The sequence below is a fragment of the Chlorocebus sabaeus genome, chromosome 5 (assembly GCF_047675955.1).
Source record: "Chlorocebus sabaeus isolate Y175 chromosome 5, mChlSab1.0.hap1, whole genome shotgun sequence".
Classification (NCBI taxonomy): Eukaryota; Metazoa; Chordata; class Mammalia; order Primates; family Cercopithecidae; genus Chlorocebus; species Chlorocebus sabaeus.
The window spans coordinates 1,936,330-1,960,977 of NC_132908.1; the positions used below are offsets into that span (position 1 = coordinate 1,936,330).

The window sequence follows — 24,648 nt, forward strand, 5'->3', positions numbered from 1 at the left end:
AGCTGTCCTTGTTCATCCCTGGTGGTAGGCTGAAATAACTTTGGGAGAAACTCAGTATATAGTTTTTTTGTTTTTTCTTTCTTTCTTTCTTTTATAAGATGGAGTCTTACTCTGTCTCCAGGCTGGAGTGCAATGGCGCGATCTCGGCTCACTGCAACCTCCAACTCCCTGGTTCAAGCAATTCTCCTGCCTCAGCCTCCCGAGTAGATGGGATTACAGGCATGCGCTACCACGCCCAGCTAATTTTGTAATTTTGTATTTTTAGTAGAGAAGGGGTTTCTCCATGTTGGCCAGGCTGGTCTTGAACTCCTGACCTCAGGTGATCTTCCCGCCTTGGCTTCCTAAAGTGCTGGGGTTACAAGTGTGAGCCACCGCGCCCAGCCAGTTTATAATTTACAGTTTAAAACAAAGACAGTAAGGGCCCTTTCCCAAAGCAGACCTCCTTGTTGCCTGGGGACTAGATACAGGCCTAACATTAGCCACAGTATTAGAAATTATGGTTTAGGAGTCATGCATCTGGAGGCTACAAGATTCTGACCCTCCCTAAACCGCTCCTAAGATCAGTGCTTGAGATATTTTGCTGACCCTGCACTTGATGGATCAGCTGGCACCACCCAGATCCATAAACTGGCTCCTGTGATCTTGCAACCCCACCTAGCAACTGACTGAGCGCAAGAAGACAGCTTCGACTCCCTCTGATTTCATCCATGACCAATCAGTACTCCTGGCTCACTGGCTTCCCCCAACCCACCAAGTTATCCTTAAAAACTCTGCTCCCCGGCACTCTAGCAGCCTGGGCGACAAGAGCAAGACTCTGTCTCAAAAAAAGAAAAAACCCTCTGCTCCCCAAATGCTCGAGGAGATCGATTTGAGTAATAATAAAACATAAAACTTCGGTCTCCCGCACGCCAGCTCTGCGTGAATTACCCTTTCTCTGTTGCAATTCCCCTGTCTTAATGAATCGGCTTTGTCTAGGCAGCAGGCAAGGTGAACCCCCTGGGCGGTTACTCAGCACTCTGAGACACCATAGGAAGGGTCGCCTCCAGCCTTTATTAGACATTGGGGCAGACGGTGCCGTGCGCTTCAGGGCTCATCCACCCCACGCAGCCTACAAGTCTCCCGAGGTCTCCGGTTTTTCCTTCTCCAGATGCTTCTTTTGGGGGCCCTGGTTGAGGGGGTGGTGCAGGAGGAGCCTTAGTCACAAGAGTCTGGCCAGAAACACCCCCTCCTCCAGCCAGGTCCTAGATCACTCAGAGCCAGCCCTGCTGCTGCTGCCCTCCCAAGGTTGCTTCCTCCCCCATCTTCTCTTCTAAAGAATCAGTGCCCAGGGATAGACCCTTAAGAGTCTCTCCTGCAAGCCGGGCGCGGTGGCTCACGCCTGTAATCCCAGGACTTTGGGAGGTCGAGGCGGTTGGATCATGAGGTCAGGAGATAGAGACCATCCTGGCTAACGTGGTGAAACCCCATCTCTACTAAAAATACAGAAAATTAGCCTGGCGTGGTGGCACATGCCTGTAGTCCCAACGACTTGGGAGGCTGAGTCGGGAGAATCGCTTGAACCCGGGAGACAGAGGTGGCAGTGAGCCGAGATCGTGGCACTGCACTCCAGCCTGGGTGACAGAGCGAGACTCTGTCTCAAAAAAAAAAAAGAAAAAAAAAGAGTCTCTCCTACAGGTGAGCTCAGGGAAGTCCCTGCCAGCTCCAGCTCCCTACTCGGGCAGGCTGGATGTGGAGCCGGAGCCCCAGAGAAGAACAAGGATGGGGGCGGTGAGCTCACCATGAAGGCCCTCTTCTCTTGGGCTGTCTGGAAGCGGCCATGGCCAAACTTGGAGGTGGTGTCGATGAACTTGAGCTCAATATTCTCCACGGCCTGGCGGCTGTGGTGCACCAGGAGGGACTGGGGAATCCGTGGTAAAGTAGACATCAAGGGCGGGGATCCCCCACACCCTGCTGTGACCTCCAATCCCCACCAGGAAGGTCTTGCTCACCTAGTTCCTGCCAGAGCCCTCCCTTTCTGCTCCCACCACTCCATGCCCCTCGTGGCAGGCCGCAGGGCAGGACAGGCTGGCAGCCCTCAGGCACCCACTCCCCAGCCACCCAGCACTGCCGACCTTTCTCAGCGTAATGACCCGCTTCTTGGTACCAGCAATACACCCCTTCAGCATGACGAAGTCGTTGTTCACTTCCCCGTAGTGCGGGAAACCACCCTGCAGGGCACACAGGTCAGGGGCCAGGCCCGGAAAGGGCTTCCGAGTTAGTGGACATCTGGGGGCCCTGGGAGAATCCCCACAGGGGGCTGTGACAGGCAGGAGCCCCGTGCCCCGCCCCCAGGGGTAGGGGTGACTATCACATGGACCCTACTGAGGGCAGCATCTGAGTCACAAGCTAAGTCCTTTTCATGCATTGTCTCACTTAACAGTCTGGATTTTTGTTGGGGGAGACTGAGGAGCAGAGGAGTGGAGTCAGTTGCTCCAAGCTCCACAGCTGCTAAGTCCTGGAGATGTGGCTTGAGCCCAGGTGGCCTGACTGCCAGGCCACAGTAGAAGCTGCCGCACTCCACACCCGCATGACAGCAGCTAGAGTGGAAGCTGCCTCCAGAGGAGGCTCGGAGGATGTGGGACGCAGCAGGGATTTCGTGCTTGTGACTACATCCAAATGTTTTGGACAACTGAGGCAAGGGTCCCACATCACTGCCCAGCTGTCAAGGTCTTCTGTCCAGTGTGTCTAGGGGGGCAGCGTCCAGCTGTGGGGCACAAATCTTGAGCCCCTGGGGCAGGGAGCATCCAGCTGGGGCTGCAGCATGCCCCCTGCATGTATACCAGCCCCCTTGGCCAGCCTGACCCCACTCCAGCCCTCACCAGCGGTGTGATGGGCCTGGCAGTCGCCCCCTCCCGGCCTCACCAGTGGTGTGATGGACTTGGCAGTCACGTCGTAGCTGGTGGATGCATTGTTCTTCACCAGCTTCCCGTCCTCCATGTGCAGCCCCCTGCCAATGCGGTAGATCTGCCAGGAGAAGGGGGCACATGCTGGGGCAGGAAGTGGCCTCTGAGGCCAGCAGCCCATCCAGGCCCATCGGCCCACGTGCTCAGACTCAGTGCTGGTGTGGGCATCTCTTGACCCCGGCAGTGTCTGGGTCATGCACCCCACCCACTGAGGCCAGTACTGAGGGCTGGGGTCCGACCACACAGTGTCCTGCTACGCTGCCTGAGGACGCACCTTCTTATTGAGCTCTGTGCGGTGGTGATAGCCCTTCTGCCCGGCCCGAGCAATGGAGCAGCCTACGCGGGCAGGGTGCCAGGCGCCGATGCAGGCCACCTTGCGCAGGCCCTTATGGGTCTTCCTCGGGAGTTTCTTGGTATGCCAGCGGCTTGTGACCCCTGTGAGTGGGAGGGGCTGGTGGCTGACAGGCCAGGCTGGTCCCCACTGCCTCCAGGAAGCCTGCCCTGGAGCTGCCATCCCCACTGAGCCCTACCTTTGACACCTCGACCCTTGGTGACAGCAATGACATCAATGACCTCACTCTGGCTGAACACGCTGTGCACGGGCACCTGCTTCTCCAGCTGGGCCTGGGCCCAGGCCACCTTCTCGGCCACCGTGCCACCGTTCAGCTGGATCTCCATGATGTGGGCCTTCTTCTGCCGGAAGGGCAGCAGTTTCATCTGCAGGACATGGCCAGAGGTCACACCACGGCCCACGGGATCACACCCCAACCTGAAACACGGCATGGCCAGCAGTGACCCCTGCCATCTTCCACGCATGCATTCATTCACGGGTGTTCCCAGGATCAGGCTGCAAACCATGTGTTGTGCTAGGCACTGCGGATCTGGTGTAGAATGAGGCAGACGGAGTCCCACACCTCGGGAGCCACCATCTCACCGGGGACAGAAGGAAGTCAAGTAACTCTTGGAGAGGACAGAGTGCTCTGATGGGCTCTGGGGGCTGGTGTTTCAGATACAGTGGTCGGGCTTCTCTGAGGAGGTGTCGCTGCTAACAAGAAGGAGCTACGAGGCAAAGATTGGAGAGGCCCCGGGCAGCAGGACCCCGCATTTGCACAGGCCTGGTGGCACGGGAGGAAAGTTGGTGGGACAGAGAGGAGACCAGTGTGGCCAGACGGTGGGGAGCAACAAGTGTGGGGCAGCGCCTGAGAGTGGGGAGCTTGGACTTTCTTCCAAGTGTAGGCTGCGATGTGATCTGATCGGATTTTTTTTTTTTTTTTAATGGAGTCTCGCTCTGTTGCCCAAGCTGGAGGACAGTGGGGCAATCTCGGCTCACTGCAACCTCCACCTCCCTGATTCAAGCGATTCTCCTGCCTCAGCCTCTTGAGTAACTGGGATTACAGGTGTGTGCCACCATGCCCGGCTAATTTTTTTATATTTTTAGTACAGTTGGGGTTTCCCCGTGTTGGCCAGGCTGGTTTCAAACTCCTGACTTCAAGTGATCCACCCACCTTGGCCTCTCAAAGTACTAGGGTTACAGGCATGAGCCACTGAGCCTGGTCTGATTTTTATTCTTTTATATTTTTATTTTGAGACAGGGTCTCACTCTATCACTCAGGCTGGAGTACAGAGGCATGATCAAGGCTCACTGTAGCCTTAACCTCCCGGGCTGAAGCAATCCTCCCACCTCAGCCTCCTGAGTAGCTGGGAAGACAGGCACTCACCGCCATGCCCATTTTTTTTTGTTGTTTTTATTATTTATTTTGTTTGTTTGTTTTTATTTTTTATTTTTTTATTTTTTTGAGACAGAGTCTCGCTCTGTTGCCCAGGCTGGAGTGCAGTGGCGCGATCTCGGCTCACTGCAAGCTCTGCCTTCTGGGTTCACGCCATTCTCCTGCCTCAGCCTCCCGAGTAGCTGGGACTACAGGCGCCTGCCACCACACCTGGCTAATTTTTTATATTTTTAGTAGAGACGGGGTTTTACCACGTTAGCCAGGATGGTCTTGATCTCCTGACCTCGTGATCTGTCTACCTCGGCCTCCCAAAGTGCTGGAATTATAGGCTTGAGCCACCATGCCTGGACTTTTTTTTTTTTTTTTTTTTTGTAGATATGGGGATCTCCCTATGTTGCCAAGGCTGGTCTCAAAGTCCTGGGCTGAAGCAATCCTCCTGCCTCAGCACCCCTCTCCAAGTAGCTGGAACTACAAGCATGTACCACCATGCCCAGCTAATGTTTAAATTTTTTGTAGAGACGAGGTCTCGTTTGGTTGCCCAGGCTGCCACCTTGGCCTCCCACTGTGCTGGGATCACAGGTGTGAGCCACCGGGCCTGATTTTTGTTTTTTTGGTTTTTGGATTTTTGGTTTTTTTTTTGAGACTCTATCACCCGGGCTGGAATGTCGTGGTGCGATCTCAGCTCACCGCAACCTCCACCTCCCAGTTTCAAGTGATTCTCCTGCCTCAGTCTCCCAAGTGGCTGGGATTACAGGCACCCACCATGCCCAGCTACTTTGTTTGTATTTTTACTAGAGATAGGGTTTTGCCATGTTGGCCAGGCTGGTCTCGAACTTCTGACCTCAGGTGATCTGCCTGCCTTGGCCTCCCAAAGTGCTGGGGTTACAGGCATGATCCACTGTGCCTGGCTTGATTTTTTTTTTTTTTTTTTTTTTAAGGTCTCTGGCTGGTGCTGTGTGAAGCACAGGCTGTGTGATGTAGAGGTGGAGACAGAGAGGCCAGCGGGGATCACATGGTGACCCACAGGTGTGTTCGGAGTAGGTATGTCCGGGGCAGGTGTGTATGGAGTAGGTCTGTATGGAGCAGGTATTTACAGAGTACCTCCTGCATACCAGGCTCTTGGTGGCAGCTGTGGCCCCACCCAGGGCCTCTGCCCATCTGGAGTCTGTCCAGGGAGATGAACATGCGCCAATGACTGGCCCAGGCATGGCCTGCATGTGTGTGAGCAGCTGGGGGCAGTGTGGGTTCAGGGGGCTGCGGGAAGCTCAGGGTCGGGGGCACTGCTCTAGGGCCTAGGGAAGCCTTCCCTGAGGACAAAGACGCCAAAGAGTGTTCCAGAATAAGCTGGAGGGTGCCGCCTGCCTGTCAGCCTACAGCAAGCCAGACCCACGTACCAACACCTATTCCTGTGCACACTTATGCTGGAAACCAAAGGGAGGTGACCGGCCCTCCACACTGCACACTTGGCTGGGAACCCGGCCCTTCAGGGCGTGCCAGGGTCCTAGTTGACTAGCTGGCGTGGCTGATGCCCCCGGCACCCCAGATGGCACCGATGCCTTTCAGCAGCCATCCCTGAGGCCACACGTGGCCAGTGAGGCTGGCCAGCCGCTCCTCTGGGCCTGTGCCAAGGCTCAGGTATTTTTAGGCCGACATTTGCCACGGCTCCTGGAAGCTGGGGTGAGGGAGCATGGGCTTAGGGACTGGCCGACAACAGAGGGTCAGGGGCTGACCTGCGTGTGGACAATGACCCGAATGACCTTGCAGTACTTCTTCATGGCGGCGAAGTCTTTCTGTAGCTGCTTTTTGCCGTCTGTGTCCCGCCACCTCTTGCAGGCCTTGGTGAAGGCTTTCTTCTTGCTCTTGTGCCTGAGTCATGTGCAGGAGGGTGCTCAGAGGCCTCCAACCGGGGCAGCTCCTGAGGCCTATCCTGCCCCCGCTTTATCCCCAGCCCACCAAACAGGGTCCTACCGCTGGGACCGCCCCCCACCTGGAGACCTCTGAGCTAGTTCCAGCCACCATCTTTGAACATAGACTGTCTCTCCCTCTCTAGGCCCCGGTTTCCCCCCCTGTAAAGTGGGTATCCTCCCTGTCTCCCGGGGCCTGAGAGTGAGTGGGAGAGGTGCAGAAGCTCAGAGAAGGGGGCTGGCCAGCCCTGCAGTACAGGCACCTAGAAACCACCCCACCTGCCACATGGCTCGGACTGCTGGTCCCACTTCTCAAGGGTACAGTGGGTGCCATGGCCAGGAACCTTGGGCTTGGGAGCCATCCTTTCTTTTTTGTTTTTGGAGACAGGGTCTCACTTTTTCTCCCAGGCTGGAGTGCAGTGGCACAAACAAAGCCCACTGCAGCCTGGAGCTCCCAGGCTCAAGCAATCCTCCCACCTCAGCTCCCCATGCAGCTGAGACCACAGGCGTGCGCCACCATGCCTGGCTAATTTTTTGTATTTTTTGGTAGAGACAGGTTTTGCCATGTTGTCCAGGCTGGTCTGGAAGCCCTGAGTTCAAGCGTTCTGCCTGCCTCAGCCTCCCAAAGTGCTGGGATTATAGGCATGAACCATTGCACCCAGCCAGAAACCATAGTTTCTAACCCTCACCAGAGTTCTGGGAGGTGGACATTATTATTATTATTATCATCATTCCCATTCTATAGGTGAAGAAACCAAGATTTCTTTCAGGACTTACTGTCAGGGAAGATTTGAGGCCCGAGAATACCTTTCTTTCTACGTATAAGAGCTTCTCAGCTGGCTATTTCACTTTTTTTTTTTTTTTTTTTTTTTTTTTTTTTTTTTTTAGACAGAGTCTTGCTCTGTAGCCCGGCCTGGAGTGCAGTGGCTGGATCTCAGCTCACTGCAAGCTCCGCCTCCCGGGTTCACGCCATTCTCCTGCCTCAGCCTCCCGAGTAGCTGGGACTACAGGCGCCCGCCACCTCGCCCGGCTAGTTTTTTGTATTTTTAGTAGAGACGGGGTTTCACCGTGTTAGCCAGGATGGTCTCGATCTCCTGACCTCGTGATCCGCCCGCCTCGGCCTCCCTAAGTGCTGGGATTACAGGCTTGAGCCACCACGCCCGGCGGCTATTTCACTTTTCACCGTGGCTGCTAGGAAACTCAGAGCCAATGCTAACATTCCATCAAATTAGCCTTTTGTTTTTGTTTTTGTTTTTTTGAGACAGGGTCTCACTCTGTCACTCAGACTGGAGTGCAGCAGCACAATCTCAGCTCACTGCACTCTCCACCTCCCAGGCTCAAGCGATTCTCCTCCCTCAGCCTCCCAAGTAGCTGGGATTACAGGTGCCTGCCACCATGCCTGGCTAATTTTTTTTTTTTTTTTTTTTTTTTGTATTTTTAGTAGAGACAGGTTTTCACCATGTTGGCCCTGCTGGTCTCGAACTCCTGACCTCAAATGAGCCACCTGCCTCAGCCTCCCAAAATGCTGGGACTACTACAGGTGTGAGCCACCACAATCTGCTCAAATTAGCCTTTTAATTAACCCTGAGGAATAGAATATTTTCTGTTTTTCCTCCATCCTGATTTCATCCCCAGCCTTCTAGTACTCTTTTTTTTTTTTTTTTTTTTTTTTTGAGATTGAGACAGGGTTTTACTGTCACCCAGGCTGCAGTGCAGTGGCACGATCTCAGCTCACTGCAACCTTCACCTCCCAGGTTCAAGTGATTCTCCCACGTCAGCCTCCTGAGTAGCTGGACTACAGGTGTGCACCAACACACCCAGCTAATGTTTGTATTTATTGGTAGAGATGGGGTTTCATCATGTTGGCCAGGCTGGTCTCAAACTCCTGACCTTAAGTGATCCACCTGCCTCGGCCTCCCAAAGTGCTGGGATTACAGGCATGAGCCACCGCGCCCAGCCTACTCATCTTTTATTGAAATGAAGGCAATACACAGAAACACACACACACTCCTACCTCCCACACAGCACTGAGACTTTTCTTCCTGCTCACCCACACATATCATTTCAGCAAGAGCTAGAGACTCAGGCACCCAACTTCTGTGGTCCCAGCAGCCCTTGGACAGCCCAGCCAAGGGCGGTGCTCACCAGTCCTTGTAGAATCGGCGCCGGCACTCGTCACTGAGGTGTTCTGCAAAGATGGTCTTGAAGCTCCGGAGACCTCGAGGGGTGGCCACATAGCCCACCACGCCCACCACCACCAGGGGCGGCGTTTCTACAATTGTCACCGCCTCCACTTCCTCCCGTTTGGAAATTTCTGGGTAAGATGCAGGGATGGGGCATGAAGGGGGACCTCCTGAAGCCCGTGGGGGAGGGAGTGGAGAGCCGGCCATACAGGGGCAGGCCAGGAGAGTGTGGGGCCAGCCAGGACAGCATCCCCCAGAGGGTGGGGCTGAGCCCAAATGAGCATTTGTTATTTTAATAATTACAATGGATTTCTTTTTCTTTTTTTGAGACAGGGTCTCACTCTGTCGCCCAGACTGGAGTGCAGTGGTGCAATCATAGTTCACTGCAGCCTTGACTTCCCAAGCTCAAGTGATCCTCCCACCTCAGCCTCCCAAGTAGCTGGGACTACAGGCGCTCGCCACCATGCCCAGCTAGTTTTTGTATTTTTTTGTAGAGACAGGGTTTCATGATGCTGCCCAGGTTGGTCTGTAACTCCTGGCCTCAAATGATCCTCCTGCCTCAGTCTCCCACAGTGCTGGGATTACAGGCGTGAGCCACCATGCCCGGCCTACATTATTTCTTACAACTACTTGTGAATCTACAATTAAAACAACAAAAACCAAACTATATACATAGCCATACATACAAAATAATGGTACATGAAATAGACCCCAAATGACCAAAAAGTGCTGATGTCCTGGCGGGTGGTTTGAACCGAGGGCTGGGGGCGCCGGACTTTCAATCCTAGCTCCTGGGCTTACTGCCCCGGTGCCTGGACCAGTTTCCTCACTGCTGTGTGCCTCGATGTCCTCGTCTGCGAGCTGAGGCCATGACAGAACCCTCCCGGAAGCCCTGCCTGAGCTCAGCGTCCACCACAATTCCCAGGGGCAGGGCCTGGTGCTCCCTGGGACTGTGATCCGCCTGGACCAAGGATGTGAGTTCTGGCTCCGAGCATCTGCAAGGGTCAGCCCTCCCCCTCCCCCGAGGGTCCCAAGTGTGACTCACTGAGCCCCGGCCGGTGCACCTCACGCAGGGTGTGGGTCATGCCCGCCTTGTAGCCCAGGAAGGCCGTGAGGTGCACAGGCTGGCTGGGGTCATCCCGTGGCCACGTCTTCACTTTGCCCCGGTGCCGGCGGCTCCTCTTGTGGGGCAGGAAGCCCAGGTGTCCATGCCGAGGGGCGGAAAACTTCCGGTGGGACTGGGGGACAGTAAGGAAGGAGGTCAGACCTGGGGTGTCCCTGGTGGTGGAGCTGGATGGTCCCAGAACCCATACCTGGAAAAATGGACTACAGGCCTCAGACTGAGGCCAGTGCTCAGCACCTCCCTTGTCTGCCTACAGGAGAGAGGAAGGTTCACCAAGGGGCAGGGTCTTTGGGATAGCGTCTCCATAGCCACAGGCTTCCTGCCTCTGTGGGCTCAGCCTGGGGCCCAGGAGGGTTGCACCCATACTGCGGCCAAGGACTCCTGGGGCAGGTGGCCGCTGTCATCTGTTCATCTCCAGGGCCCTCCCAGGCCCGGCAGCCCAGCCCTCATCCCCTTGTTTCCCCCTCCAGCGTCCCAACCCCTCACAGGCTGGGAGACTGTCCCTCTGAGGGAGCTTCCAGAAGCCCAGCTGTCCCATCCCCCCAGAGTTCCAGCTCCAACCCCAGCCCACCCTCCATGTCACCCTGGTCCCACCAACCATGGTGGCCGATCCCTGAAGGTCAGGAAGGGGCCTCCCCGCTAGCCACCAGAGGTCGAGTGGCAGGGCCAGGACTCACAGCTGCCAGCTCCCAGATTAGCCTCTGGCACAATCAGCAGGGTCTCTGGTGCCAGGAGCAGGCACGGGTGGGGCAGTGTTGGGGGCATCAGATGGGCAGCCTGGGTGGGGCACCTAGAGCCGGGGCTGGCACTCCTTTCCTCGATGGCCCTGGGACTGGGTTTTGACCCTCCCAGGACAGGACTGGGGACAGGCAAGGTGGGGGCCAATGTAGTCTGGTGGGGACCTTCTCCCAGGCAGTGGCCAAGAGGAGGAGTCTGGTGCAGTTTGCTGACTTGGAGGCGGAGGGGATTCCCATCCTGAGGGCTGGGAGACGGCTGGATAAACGGTGGGGAGCAGGGTTGGGGATGGGGGAGACGAGGCAGAGGGCTGACTGCACCCTGAGGATCACCAGAGCTGTGCCTCCAGATTGAGATCCCTGGCCAAGGGCAGTGGCTCATGCCTGTAATCCCAGCACCTTGGGAGGCTGAGGCAGGAGGATCATTTGAGCCCAGGAGGTCAGGCTGCAGTGAACCTTGACTGTACCATTGCACTCCAGCCTGGGTGACTGAGCGAGACACTGTCTTAAAAAAAAAAAAAAAAATGCCAGTCTGGCCAACACAGTGAAACCCCGTCTCTACCAAAAATATAAAAATTAGCTGGACATGGTGGTGTGGGCCTATAATTCCAGCTACTCTGGAGGCAGAGGCAGGAGAATCACTTGAACCTGGGAGGCAGAGTTTGCAGGTTGCAGTGAGCCGAGATCACGCCACTGCACTCCAGCCTGGGCAATAGAGTAAGACTCTGACTCAAAAAAAAAAAGAAAATCAAGATATGGCTCCTATAATTCACAAGCATTTTATGAATTTATATTTATTTATTTATTTTTATTATTATTATTTTTTGAGACGGAGTCTTGCTGTATCACCCAGGCTGGAGTGCAGTGGCGTGATCTCGGCTCACTGCAAGCTCCACCTCCCCGGTTCACGCCATTCTCCCACCTCAGCCTCCTGAGTAGCTGGGACTACAGGTGCCTGCCACCATGTCCGGCTAATTTTTTATATTTTTAGTAGAGACGAGGTTTCACTGTATTAGCCAGGATAGTCTCGATCTCCTGACCTTGTGATATGCCCACCTCAGCCTCCCAAAGTGCTGGGATTACAGGCATGAGCCACCGTGCCCAGCCTTATTTATTTATTTTGAAGAGACAACGTCTCACTCCATTGCTCAGGCTGGAGTGCAGCGGTGTGATCATAGCTCACTTACAGCCTCAACCTTCGGGGCTTAACTGGTCCTCCTGCCTCAGCAGGACCTAATTTTAAAATGTATTTTGTTGTAGAGGCGGGTGTCTCACCATGTTGCCTAGGCTGGTCTGAAACTCCTGGCCTCAAATGGTTCTCCTGCCTCAGCCTCTCAAAGTGCTGAGATTATAGGCATAAGCCACAGCACCTGGCCAAATTTAAATTTTGAACTTAAGTTTTGAATGAAAAGGGGGTTGAAATCTCTTATTTTTCTTTCTTTCTTTCTTTCTTTTTTTCTTTTTTTTTTTTTTTTTGAGACAGGGTTTCCTCTGGTGCCCAGGCTGAAGTGTAGTGGCACAGTAATAGCTCACTGCAGCCTCAACCTTCTGGGCTCAAGCAATCCTCCTGCCTCATTCCCCCAAGTAGCTGGGACCACAGGTACTTACCACCATGCCTCACTAATTTTTGTATTGTTTATGGAGACAGGGATCTCATTATGTTGCCCAGGCTGGTCTCAAACTCCTGAGCTCAAGCAATCTGCCTGCCTTGGCCTCGCAGAGTTCTGGGATTACAGATGTGAGCCACTGCGCCCCTCGAAAGCTCTTTCAATTCAAAGATGCTATGGTTGTAAAGTTCTTTTTTTTTTTTTTTTTTGAGACAGAGTCTCCCTCTGTTGCCCAGGCTAGAGTTCAGTGGCACAATCTCGGCTCACTGCAACCTCTGCCTCCTGGGTTCAAGCAATCTTCCTGTCTCAGCCCCCCTGGTAGCTGGGATTACAGGCACATGCCACCATGCCACGCTGATTTTTGTATTTTTGGTAGAGATGGGGTTTCTTTTCTTTTTTTTTTTTTTTTTGAGATGGAGTCTCACTCTGTTGCCCAGGCTGGAGTATAGTGGCCGGATCTCAGCTCACTGCAAACTCCACCTCCCGGGTCTACACCATTCTCCTGCCTCAGCCTCCCGAGTAGCTGGGACTACAGGCGCCCGCCACCTCGCCTGGCTAGTTTTTTGTATTTTTTAGTAGAGACGGGGTTTCACTGTGTTAGCTGGGATGGTCTCAATCTCCTGACCTTGTGATCCACCCGTCTCGGCCTCCCAAAGTGCTGGGATTACAGGCTTGAGCCACCGCGCCCGGCCTGAGATGGGGGTTTCACCATATTGGACAGGCTGGTCTCAAACTCCTGGCCTCAGGTGATCTACCTGCCTCAGCCTCCCAAAGTGCTGGGATTACAGGCGTGAGCCACCCCGCCCAGCCGGTTGTAAAGTTCTATAGCAGTGGAATTTTAGAGTTTTTCAGGCCTACGATGTCTCTAAGATCTGTGACTCTTACATCAATAGATACTAAGATTCTAGGCTACTAAAATGTCAAGATTGTTTGGGTCTCATGGTTTGTACTTCTTTCCAAGAGTTTGGCTGGGAGTGGTGGCTCATGTCTGTAATCCTAGAACTTTGGGAGGCTGAGGTGGGCAGATCATCTAAGGTCAGGAATTTGAGACCAGAAACATGGTGAAACCCCGTCTCTACTAAAAATACAAAAAATTAGCCGGGCGTGGTGGCATGTGCCTGTAGTTTCAGCTACTCGGGAGGCTGAGGCAGGAGAATCACTTGAACCTGGGAGGTGGAGGTTGCAGTGAGCCGAGATCATGCCACTGCACTCCAGCCTGGGCGACAGAGCAAGACTCTGCCTGAAAAAAAAAAAAAAAAAAGTTCATAATGTGAAGATCGAATGTTTGTGACCGTAGATCTGTAGGGTTGATGGTTCTGTGTCGCGCTGGCTTCTGCCTCGGGACAGGACATGACTAGTGTCCCCCCTGGATACCAGCCAGGGGCCATGCTCGGTGTGGAGATTGCAGATAAGGCCAGCAGGGCCCTGCTCAGTGGAGCTGCCTAGAAGCACCAGAGTGCTCAGGGCCAGGATGGAACAATCAAAACCAGCCAGAGGGCCCCGTGCCCAGGGTAGTTGCCTTCTCCCTATGAGCCGCCTGAGGGCAAGCCCTGCCTCCTGGCCTGCCCCCTGCCCTCCCCGAGACAGGCTCCCAAGTTCACTGGCACCAGCCAGTCCATGAGGGGTCCTGGTAGACAGCGGGGCCCAGAGAATTCTGTACGGGCTAGGCAATCCAGGAAAGCTTCCTGGAAGAGTAGGGAGTTTGGAATTGCGTGTTATTTGTTGACTTTGTCGTGTATGCTCTAACGGCCTGTGTTCTCCATCACAGCCGGACTGTTTATCTTCTTCCCTGCTGCACTCAGCACAGTGCCTGGCGGGCAGTGGGAACCGAATGACTCCCTCCTATTCCTTATGTCTGTTGCCTATTGTCTGTTTCTTTCACCGTAAGCAGGGGTCTGTCCAGTTCCCGGCTGTTTCACAGGCTCCCAGACCAGTGACCAGCACCGCGCAGGCGCTCGGCACAGACCGAGAACGGAGGCCCCTGCCGCGAGGCGGGTCCCGGCGCGCAGGGCGGAGTCGGGGAACTACAAGTCCCACGGTGCCTCGCGGCCGTCAGCGCACAGACGCAGCCGCCCTCGGCGTCCTCTGTAGCTGGCGACCTAGGCCGCGGGACCCGGACCGAGGTAGAGGCAAGGGCAGCGCGTCAGGGAGCGGGGTTCGCGCCTCCCGCCGCCATGCCGGACAGCTGGGACAAGGATGTGTACCCTGAGCCCCCGCGCCGCACGCCGGTGCTGTCGTCGCAGACTTGGCTGCCCAACCCCGTCGTCTACATAACGAAGGCGTTCGACCTCATCGTGGACCGACCCGTAACCCTCGTGAGAGGTACGAGGCCCCAGCCCGGGGCTCCCTCGCTGGCCTCTGGGGACCCCTGGATCCCACACCCTGCCTGGATCCTCTATTGCCCCCGGGGTCCCGTCTCCCTGAGACCGCCCCCCGCTGCACCCCGGGGACAACCCCCCACCCCCGGAGACCCCCGAGCTCCGTCGCCTCCTTTGGCCTCCCACTGCACCCCAGACCTCACCTCCTAGGATCCCTTACTCTCCCCTGCACCCCGGGACGCCCCGCTTCTTCCCAGGACTCTTCCCTCCCTGCCGCACCCAGCACCCACTGCTCCAGGACCCCGCACTGCTCTCCGCCCCCGCGGCCCCGGGAACCCCTCCACCGCACCGCTGGCCTCAGGCCTCTCTCAAATGTTGGGGGTGGTCTGCACAGAGAAGCATCTGAATCCTGGGGGTTGTTAGACCTGTCTCTCTGCCAGATGACCAAGTGTCAGGGTGATGGCCGAGATGCCCACATTCACCATCTCTGGAACGAACCGGGAGAATGCCCAGTTCAGTGTTTTTTTTTTTTATTATTTCCCTGAGACAGTCTCGCTCTGTTGCCCAGGCTGGAATGCAGTGGTGTGATCTCGGCTCACTGCAACCTCTGCCCCATCCCGGGTTCAAGCGATTCTCCTGCCTCAGCCTCCCCAATAGCTAGGATTACAGGTGCACCACCACCACGCCCAGCTAATTTTTATATTTTTAGTAGACACGGGGTTTCACCATGTCAGCCAGGCTAGTCTCGAACTCCTGACCTCAGGTGATCCTCCCACCTTGGCCCCCCAAAGTGCTGGGATTACAGGCCTGAGCCACCGCGCCCAGCCTGGTTCAGTTCTTTTTGAACACTTGGCGTGCATAGCATGCTCTGGTGGTTCTCTTGTAAAAGGATGAAGTCTGCAAATCAAACCCCCAAAGATGTGGAAACCGTGCAACAGCTGACCCAGCTCCCTCTCTTTCGTAGCAGTCCTAGAATATGTCTGTCGTATATGTCTGGATGTTCGAGCTCTCTTTTTAGCTTGTTCATTTCCCAGTGAGGAAGCTGAGGCCGTAAGGTGGTAAGTTCTGCTTGCCGGAGGCTCCCTGTTGGAACCTCTGAGCACCCAGTCCTCGCCCAGGACTCCACAAGGGTCCCTGTGCAGCTGGGGGAGGTGCACTGGCAGAGCTTTGTCACAGTCGGTGCTGTCTGTGAGAAGCAGCTGCCTGTAGGCGTGTGTGGGGGACAGAGTAAGGTAATGCATGTGGAACTCTGAGGATGATGCCTGGTACGCTGGAGCTCTCCATCAGCTGTAGGCTAGGCCTTCACGGGCCTGCCTGGCCGGCCACACCTCATAGAGACGAATTGCTGGTTTTCTTTTTTTTTTTTTTTTGAGATGGAGTCTCGCTCTGTCACCCAGGCTGGAGCATGGTGGCGCAATCTCGGCTCACTGCTAGTTCCACCTCCAGGGTTCACGCCATTCTCCTGCCTCAGCCTTCTGAGTAGCTGGGACTACAGGCACCCGCCACACCATGCCCGGCTAATTTTTTTGCTTTTTTTAGTAGAGATGGGGTTTCACCGTGTTAGCCACGATGGTCTCAATCTCTTGACCTCATGATCTGCCTGCCTTGGCCTCCCAAAGTGCTGGGATTACAGGCGTGAGCCACCGCGCCCGGCCGAATTGCCTGTTTCCTAAACACTGGAACACTCAGGAAGTTCTCCTCCCTCCCCTCCAAGGGGCTTATGAGAACTAGAAAGCTAAAAGCTTGTCCAAACCAACTAAGTATTTGAGTCTGTGGTTTTGTCTTTGCAGAATTTATAGAGCGGCAGCACGCAAAGAACAGGTATTACTACTACCACCGGCAGTACCGCCGTGTGCCAGACATCACTGAGTGCAACGAGAATGATGTCTTGTGCATGTTTGAAGCCGAAATGCAGTGGAGGAGGGACTAGTACGTGAGCCACGCTGGGAGTGTGGAGATCTGCAGCATGTGCAGCTGGGCCACCGGTCCCTGGGATGCCCTACGGGCCCAGATCTTAGGGGTGACATGGGAGGAGCCAGACCCCAGGGCTCTTGATTTCAATTGTTCTCACTGGGTACAGGGAAAGGATTCCTTGTGATTAGCCTCTCTTGCTCCCTTTCTCCTCCAGCAAAGTCGACCAAGAAATTGTCAACATTATACAGGCTCGACTCAAGGCCTGTCAGCAGAGGGAAGGACACAACTACAAGCAGAACTGCAGCAAGGAACTGGAGCAGTTCACCCAGGTGGCCAAGGCCTACCAGGACCGCTGTGCGTGACCTCCCGCTCCCATCCTTCTGAGTCCTGGGGGCCAGAACCATTGCGATTCCTCCCTCCCCTCACTTCTGCCCACTTGACTTTGCCCCCTTTGCATGCAGCAGAGGCCTGGGTTCCCAGCTTGTTTCTATTGCTTTCTCAGATCAGGACCTGGGGGCCCACTATTCTGCCAGGAAGTGCCTGGCCAAACAGAAGGAGAGGATGCTGGAAGAAAGAAAAGCTGCAAGAGAGGCCGCCGCTGCCACCTCCTGAGGCATCTGTGGGTGCACCTGTTATGTGGCTCTGTATGACTGTTGCTGAAATAAAGTCCTGCAACCTGCCTGTGTTTCTGGTGTGATCTATTGGCCCCACATCGCAGATTCAAACCACCACTAACCATGCAGGACACAGGAAATAGTAACAGGCTTAATTCATTTTATTTTTCTTGTACAAAAACCCTATGTTGTAGCCACAGCTGGAGCCTGGGTCCGCTGCACAGAGACTCTGGTGTGGGTCTTGACAAGGTGGTCAGTGAATTCCTGATAGGGAGACTTGGTAAACACAGTCTCCTTCCAGAGGTCAGGGGTCAGGTAGCTGTAGGTCTTAGAGATGGCATCAAAGGTGGCCTTGGCTGCACAACAAAAGAACCCCAGGAGGGTCAGTGGTGTGCTTGAGGCAAGTCCCCCAACCCAAAAATTGTTGCACTCCTAGGAACAGAGAGGCCATTCTGGGCGGGTCTGTCGTGCATTAGGAGAGCCTTTCTCTGCCTCCCTGAAAACACGCCAAGCACACACTGGACCCGTGTGGTTAAGCGGAGCTGAGAGACCATGGCTATGCCCCATGCGTGGACCACCTACCGAAGTTGCCCAGGGTGGCAGTGCAGCCCCGGGCTGAGGTGTAGCAGTCATCAATACCAGCCATCATGAGCAGCTTCTTGGGCACAGGTGCTGAGACGATGCCAGTGCCCCTGGGTGCAGGGATGAGGCGCACCAGCACAGAGCCGCAGCGGCCTGTCACCTGGTGAGGGAAGAAGTCAGGAGACAAGGGCCCAAGGGAGCCCGCCCCACAGGAGGCCCATAACCTGCCATCAGCCTACCTTGCAAGGGACGGTGTGGGGCTTGCCGATCTTGTTCCCCCAGTAGCCTCTGCGCACCGGGACAATGGAGAGTTTGGCCAAGATGATGGCCCCACGGATGGCAGTGGCCACCTCCTTGGAGCACTTAACACCCAGGCCGACGTGGCCATTGTAGTCCCCGATAGCAACAAACGCCTGTGAAGAGATGTGTGTGAGGCGACTGGCGGCCCTACACCCAATCACTGCCCACCCCCCAGGGCCTGTTGCGCCCCTCAAGGAAAGAGAGACCACAGTAAGGCCTATCTGAGGTCCTGAGGAGATCTTTTCTCTCTCTCCCCATTACGAAAGTCACACGGGTGAAGCCAAGTGCAACTACGCAGAGCCGAGAGAGTCCTGACAAGCCCAGCCCAGCCCACTCCAGGACAGCCAGGTACCTTGAACCTGGTGCGCTGGCCAGCACGGGTCTGCTTCTGCACTGGCATAATCTTCAAAACCTCGTCTTTGAGAGAGGCCCCCAAGAAAAAGTCAATGATCTCAGATTCCTACAACAAACAAGAGAATTGTGGGGAGTGCATTAAAGAAAAACTTACTACCAGGCCGGGCGCGGTGGCTCAAGCCTGTAATCCCAGCACTTTGGGAGGCCGAGACGGGTGGATCACGAGGTCAGCAGATCAAGACCATCCTGGCTAACACGGTGAAACCCCGTCTCTACTAAAAAATACAAAAAATTAGCCGGGCGAGGTGGCAGGCGCCTGTAGTCCCAGCTACACAGGAGGCTGAAGCAGGAGAATGGCGTAAACCCGGGAGGCGGAGCTTGCAGTGAGCTGAGATCCAGCCAGTGCACTCCAGCCCGGGCGACAGAGCAAGACTCCTGTCTCAAAAAAAATAAAAAATAAAAAAAAGAAAGAAAAACTTACTACCATTATGCTATTCAAGAACCAAAGTCATCGGCGGGGTGGTGGCTCACACCTGTAATCCCAGCACTTTGGGAAGCTGAAGTGGGCGGACCACAAGGTCAGGACTTCAAGACCAGCCTGGCCCACATGGTGAAACCCCGTCTCTATTAAACATACAAAAAATTAGCTGGGCGTGGTGGCGGGCGCCTGTAAACCCAGCTATTCGGGAGGCTGAGGCAGGAGAATCGCTTGAACCTGGGAGGTGGAAGTTGCAGTGAGCCGAGATCACACCAGCCTGGGTGACAGGCTGAGACTCTGCCTCGCCAAAAAAAAAAAATAGTCATGAACCCCCTCACCTGGCATCCCCCATCTGTCCCCTTCGTTTCAGCAGTTTTAATAGAAGCTTGTAAGATTAGCGTGTTTCAGCATCTCAATTGTTTCTTCCTATTTGCCCTTTTCCTCTTGTTTGGTGAGATGTGGCTTTCCACTCAGGTTTCCTTTTGCTTTGTCCAGCTTTGGCCTAGCCATGAACACCCTACCTTGCTAGGGCGAACGCTCACACGACAAACGTGCCATTAGCCTTTCCCCACCGCACCCGCTGGACGCGGAAGACAGCTGGCCCGTACACGCGGAATATGAGTTTGCTAACCCTTACGGTGTCCTCCCACAACCTGAACTTCATCGTCCTCTCGGATGGCATGAACCGAGCGCTGCTTCTGTCTCAGCTCTTTGGAAACGAATTCGCTGCGAACGTGGGAAGATGCGCTGAAATGCCTTTTGCGGGTCTCGCTTCGCTCAGGTATATCCATCCAACCTCTCTTAAGTGGAATCCTCTCCTCAGCCAGCCCGCAACACAACCTCAACCACTCAAACGAGACGCTGGGCCCTTCAAGGCTGGTCAGTGGCAGATGCCAACCATCCAACCCCAGTCCAAAGGACTCCGGGGTCGCACTCGTTCAACGCCCCAGCGACCGACGCGTACCTTAATGGGCAGAGAGAAGAGGTAGATCTCCTCCAGGGACTTGATCTTCATGTCCTTGACCAAGCGGCCCAGCTTGGTGACGGGCATCCACTAGAGGGAGAAAAGGCGCGAGTGACCAGGGCCGCTCTCCGCCGCCGCCTACGGGCCCGATCCCGCGCGTAGATGAAACCTACCTCTTTATCCTCGGCCTTGCCTCCGCGAGCTCCGCGGCCTCGGCCCCGGCCCCGTCCACGGCCGCGACCCCGACCCCGGATGCCACTGCCGAAACCTCCGCGGAAGCCACCGCGGTTCCCCATCCCAGGGCCACCAGGGCCTCCGGGCCCCCCCGCTGCACCGGCGTCATCCGCCATTTGCTGGAGAAAACGACAAGAACCAAGCAGTCAGTGCGGCCTAGGCATCTGGCAGCCCCCCGCAAGACCCCGACGGGGGCTCCCGCCCAGGAGCGCGGACTCGGGAGCCTAGACCCGTTTCGATGTCCGCGGATTCCCGCCGCCCACGCCGACACCCGCAGCAGCAAAACCGACCACTCACGTGTTCTCTCGGAGAAGAAGAGAGAGGCCTGCTGGGAAGCAGCTTTTATACCACACCAAGCGCCGCGAGACCTCCGCGGCCCCGCCCCGGGCGGGAGCGCACCGAGCTCCCATAAGACAACCTGTGATTGGCTCCGCGGTGCCCCGCCCTCACTGGGCTCGGCGTGCTCCTGCGCGTCCGGCCCCAGCGGCGGCCTGGGAATCTACGTCACCCGAAAAGTGGCTATAAACGCCCGTGCATGGTTTGCACTTCTTTCTTCACTCAGGTAGGTCCTGCCGCGTTGACCACCGGTATCCTGCTGGTGGTCTTGGAGACCGGCGTTGGTTGAAAATCACCCCCGGCTTTGGCCGTGGCCGCGGGTGAGATTCGACGCCCAGAGCCTCCGGGGCCTCAGCTCACCGCGCGCTGCTCCATGTGCGGCGGTGAAACCCAGGCCCCGACAGGCGCCGCGGCCTCCCCCGAGGTGTGGCCGCTCCCGTGGTCTGGCCCCTGACTCCTGACCCCGGCTGCCGACCCCCTAACCCTGTTTTCTCTCCGCAGGACACTAGTCCTCCCACGTCTGAGACCGACGTCGCCAGGACCGCGGGGTCGGGGGGACTCGGCTGTCCCCCGTCTTTCAAATAAAGCTGTTTGGCTAACTCACTGCGTGCGGGTGTTCTTGGGGTTCCGACCCGCCTATCAGCCTGGCAAGTGCGTCTGTTCACGCTCTGGCGGGGAGAACCCTAGCGAGATACCTCCTCGTCTTTCCTGGCCATCCCAACGCCGCGTTGGACACAAGGATAGGATGTGGGAGGTTGGCAGGTGACATGTAAAGTCCGACGCTTCTTAAGTGGCAGAGCCAGATTGGGAACAGTCTTGTGGCCATGCGCGCCTCAGATAAAGTGCCTTGGCCTAAAGGGCGCCAGGTGGGGCCAGCAGAGCGCTCTCAAGGATGGGAAGTTCAGAGGCTTCCAGTGACTTCCTTGTGAGACCAGGTGAGATTCTAAGGGATTTGACCAACTAGGCCTAGATGAACTCAGCGCCGCAGTGGTGCTAGGCTGGAGTGGATCAGACACCTGGTTTGGGAGGCTGGGCCCCTGCTCTGGGCAGCAGGTTCTCCAGGAGTTTAGTTCTCACTGCCTTGGAGCTAGCTCCTGAGTATTGGATCCTAAGTGAAGACCACTAGTGGGTCAATGCCTAAAGCCCCCATACCCTAGGAGCTGCAGCCCTCTGGAGAGAAGAGGGCGGCAATCCCTGTGATCCCACTGAAGCCCTGGCCCGGGGGAAACAGCTCCATGAAGCTTGGTTCATCTCAGCTCACTACAACTTCTGCCTCTGGATTTCAAGCAGTAATGCCTCAGCCTCCCAAGCAGCTAGGACTACAAGCACCTGCCACCATGCTCAGCTAATTTGTTTGTATTTTTAGTAGCGATGGATTTTCACCATGGTGACCAGGCTGGTTCGAACTCCTGACCTCAAGTGATCTGCCTGTCTCGGCCTCCCAAAGTGTTAGGCTTACAGGCATGAGCCACTGCACCCAGCCCTGTGACTTTTTAAAGAGGTGGGGTCTCACTGAGTTGCCCAGGCTGGTCTCCTGGGCTCAAGTGATCCTCCTGCCTTGGCCTCCCAAACTGCTGGGATTACAGGTGTGAGCCACCGCGCCCGGTTACCTGTGATCCTCTACAGAAGGGAACAAGGGTTGGGCTGTACAGGGTCTCTGGGCCCTGAACCAGGGTTGTGATTGGCTTGAGCTGGACAATGCTATTGTGATGTCAGCCCACACCCACTGTGAAATGCAGGCTCCTGAGCTCTGGGGGCCTGTGGAGCTGCTGTCTAGACACAGATCATGGTGAGCCTGGGGTCCTCTTGCCTCCAGCCCTTAGATGTGTGCCCCATTCCAGAAACCTGCCGAGTTGTTCAGGGATCCACCCCACTGCACTTGGAAAGGGTGGGCAATGGGTCGCAGGCCCCCATATGGTACAATGAAACCTGGAAGGCTCTGGCTAGGTCTGATTCCAGGCTAAGGCCCCCCGTTTCCAACCAGGGATTAGTAGTCCTGGGGTGGGGGGCCCTAACCCCTACAGCTGCCCCCTCAAAGTGGGTGCTGAGCCAGCCCCTCTACTTGAAGTTCTGTGGCCCACCTCCCCGCCCAAAGTTGCTGGGTATGTGGACCAGGGACTGGATCACTGTCCCACCCAGGTCCTGACACCTGGCCTTTGCAGAGTGGCGGGTATGATCTCAACCTCTTCGCCAGCCCTCCTGACAGCAACTTTGTGTGCTCCGTCTGCCATGGGGTTCTCAAGAGGCCAGCAAGGTTGCCATGCAGCCACATCTTCTGCAAAAAGTGCATTCTCCAGTGGCTAGCCAGGTGCCACCGGGTACCCAAGGGGCGGGGAGGGTAGGAGTGAGACTGGGGGCCATTGCTGTGGCCCAGAACAGAAGGGAAAGTCAGCCAAAAGACTCAGCCACGAAATCTCCCTAAACTAAAATGTGTATATCCTCAGTGGCATCTGCAGACCCCGGCCCCAGCCTCGGAGCTGAGAGCGCCGTGTAATATGCCCTGATGCCTCCTCCAGCTGATGAAGGGACCACCTGGGTCACAGAGTGAGAGCTTGACCAGGGCTCCCTTCCCACTCCCAACACTCACCCCTGCTCATGCCTCCTTCCAGACAAAAGACCTGTCCCTGCTGTAGGAAAGAGGTGAAAAGGAAAAAGATCATCTGCGTGAATAAACTCCGGAAAACCATTGGCCGCCTGGAAGTCAAGGTAGCTCAGAGGACCCACTCCCCCGACCGTCGACCCTTCTCACCCTTGTAGGAGTGGGGCAGGGCCAGGAGAGGGGGCAGGAGAATCTTATCTTCAGAGAGACAAGTGCAGCCTTGGGAGGACCAGACGTGGCTGAGTTTGAATCGCGGCTTTACTGCTTACTTGCTGTGTGACTTTAAGCAAGTCACCTAACTTTTCCGAGCCCCGGGGTCTCAGCTGTAAAATGGAGATTATAGAGGACTTACAGAGGATTTTCAGAGTATCTAGTGCTTGGTGTGCTGGCCACTACTCTCCAGCCCCCTAGTTTCACAGATGGGTAAACTGAGGTTAAAAAGGAAAGCCTGGCATCCATACCACTCACCAGACCAACCCAACTGTGTACCTTCCAGTTCCCCAAGACTCAGGCCTCACCCCCTCCCCTGGAACTTCTAGCTTCTTCCCACTTCCAAGCATTTGCCCCAATGTTCTCTCCACCCACTTACCCAAGTCAGAAAAGTGTGGGAGGCTCCCGGTTCCCTGGTTCCCGGTGAATGGAAAGCCAGGGGTGGGGCGTTCTGGGGGTGTCCCGCCTGATTTCTTCACACGTGTTCTCCTTCACTCTCAGTGCAAGAACGCCAATGCTGGCTGCATAGTGACGTGCCCCCTGGCCCATCGCAAGGGGCACCAGGACTCATGCCCCTTTGAGCTAATGGCCTGCCCCAACGAGGGCTGCACCTCGCGCGTGCCGCGTGGGGCCCTGGCAGAGCACCGGCAGCACTGCCAGCAAGGATCCCAGCAGCGCTGCCCCCTAGGCTGCGGGGCCACCCTGGACCCGGCCAAGCGCGCTCGCCACAATTGCTACCGGGAGCTGCATAATGCCTGGAGCGCGCGCCAGGAGCGCAGTCGGACCCTGCTGCTGTGCCTTCTGCGGCGGGTGCGCTGGCTGCACCGAGCTACCAGCGTCGTTCGCCGAGAGCTGGCGGAGCTCAGCAACTTCTTGGAGGAAGACACCGCTCTGCTGGAGGGCACCTCACAGGAGTCCAAGGTCACCCCAGAAGGCAACGCTGGGGCTGAGGTGGTGGGGGAGCCCAGGGCCAACGTAACCTATAAATAGGTCAATAAAAGCGGAGCCCAGGCCTGCCTGCCTCTGTGCCTGCGGCCCTCACAACTGTCACCGGTGCATCCCTGCCGCCCTCTCCAGGCATTTGCCTGCTCTCTTTCATCTTTTCTTTTCTTTCTTTTTTTTTTTTTTTTTTTGAGACAGAGTCTCGGTCTGTAGCCTAGGCTGGAGTGCAGTGGCGCGATCTCAGCTCACTGCAAGCTCCACCTCCGGTCTACGCCATTCTCCTGCCTCAGCCTCCCGAGTAGCTGGGACTACAGGCGCCTGCCACCTCGCCCGGCTAGTTTTTTGTATTTTTTTAGTAGAGATGGGGTTTCACCTTGTTAGCCAGGATGGTCTTGATCTCCTGACCTCGTGATCCGCCCGTCTCGGCCTCCCAAAGTGCTGGGATTACAGGCTTGAGCCACCGCGCCCGACCTCTTTTTTCTTTTTTTTGAGACGGAGCCTCACACTGTAGCCCAGGCTAGAGTGCAGTGGCACAATCTCAGCTCACTGCAGCCTCTGCCCCCTGGGTTCAATCGATTCTCCT

General features: G+C 56.0%; 4 protein-coding genes, 1 long non-coding RNA gene and 3 other non-coding genes across 9 annotated transcripts; 4 read left to right on the forward strand and 4 right to left on the reverse strand.

The window, feature by feature from the left end:
- Positions 1-986: 986 nt before the first annotated feature.
- On the reverse strand, positions 987-10,480 carry RPL3L (ribosomal protein L3 like). Its single transcript, XM_007981936.3, has 10 exons — positions 10,451-10,480; positions 9,802-9,994; positions 8,719-8,887; positions 6,400-6,535; positions 3,473-3,659; positions 3,217-3,377; positions 2,902-3,003; positions 2,112-2,207; positions 1,778-1,897; positions 987-1,165 (listed from the first exon to the last, which is right to left on the reverse strand). Exons 1-10 carry the CDS (start codon positions 10,478-10,480, stop codon positions 1,109-1,111), a joined length of 1,251 nt encoding a protein of 416 aa, XP_007980127.3. The 3' UTR covers positions 987-1,108.
- A 3,493-nt stretch (positions 10,481-13,973) lies between these two features.
- On the forward strand, positions 13,974-17,131 carry NDUFB10 (NADH:ubiquinone oxidoreductase subunit B10). The gene is made up of 4 exons (XM_007981965.3): positions 13,974-14,542; positions 16,329-16,467; positions 16,667-16,806; positions 16,955-17,131. Exons 1-4 carry the CDS (start codon positions 14,395-14,397, stop codon positions 17,062-17,064), a joined length of 537 nt encoding a protein of 178 aa, XP_007980156.1. The 5' UTR covers positions 13,974-14,394; the 3' UTR covers positions 17,065-17,131.
- A 75-nt stretch (positions 17,132-17,206) lies between these two features.
- On the reverse strand, positions 17,207-20,261 carry RPS2 (ribosomal protein S2). Of its 2 annotated transcripts, XM_007981973.3 has the most exons (6): positions 19,918-20,261; positions 19,745-19,834; positions 18,301-18,408; positions 17,888-18,061; positions 17,649-17,808; positions 17,207-17,422 (listed from the first exon to the last, which is right to left on the reverse strand). In XM_007981973.3, the coding sequence occupies exons 1-6, from the start codon at positions 20,092-20,094 to the stop codon at positions 17,250-17,252; spliced, it is 882 nt and encodes a 293-aa protein (XP_007980164.1). In that variant the 5' UTR covers positions 20,095-20,261; the 3' UTR covers positions 17,207-17,249. The 2 variants fall into 2 exon arrangements, with proteins under 2 accessions (XP_007980164.1, XP_007980173.1); XM_007981982.3 differs by lacking the exon at positions 18,301-18,408.
- Positions 17,486-17,618, reverse strand: LOC119621239 (small nucleolar RNA SNORA64/SNORA10 family). The gene has a single exon (XR_005237806.1). It is a non-coding gene; the product is annotated as a small nucleolar RNA SNORA64/SNORA10 family (small nucleolar RNA).
- LOC119621237 (small nucleolar RNA SNORA64/SNORA10 family) lies at positions 18,125-18,258 on the reverse strand. The gene has a single exon (XR_005237804.1). It is a non-coding gene; the product is annotated as a small nucleolar RNA SNORA64/SNORA10 family (small nucleolar RNA).
- A 170-nt stretch (positions 20,262-20,431) lies between the features above and the next one.
- Positions 20,432-20,917, forward strand: LOC119621196 (uncharacterized). Its single transcript, XR_005237765.2, has 2 exons — positions 20,432-20,540; positions 20,816-20,917. It is a non-coding gene; the product is annotated as an uncharacterized lncRNA (long non-coding RNA).
- On the forward strand, positions 20,595-20,720 carry LOC119621254 (small nucleolar RNA ACA64). Its single transcript, XR_005237817.1, has one exon. It is a non-coding gene; the product is annotated as a small nucleolar RNA ACA64 (small nucleolar RNA).
- A 1,559-nt stretch (positions 20,918-22,476) lies between the features above and the next one.
- Positions 22,477-24,162, forward strand: RNF151 (ring finger protein 151). Its single transcript, XM_073015022.1, has 3 exons — positions 22,477-22,622; positions 22,924-23,020; positions 23,625-24,162. Exon 3 carries the CDS (start codon positions 23,709-23,711, stop codon positions 24,111-24,113), a length of 405 nt encoding a protein of 134 aa, XP_072871123.1. The 5' UTR covers positions 22,477-22,622; positions 22,924-23,020; positions 23,625-23,708; the 3' UTR covers positions 24,114-24,162.
- Positions 24,163-24,648: the final 486 nt, after the last annotated feature.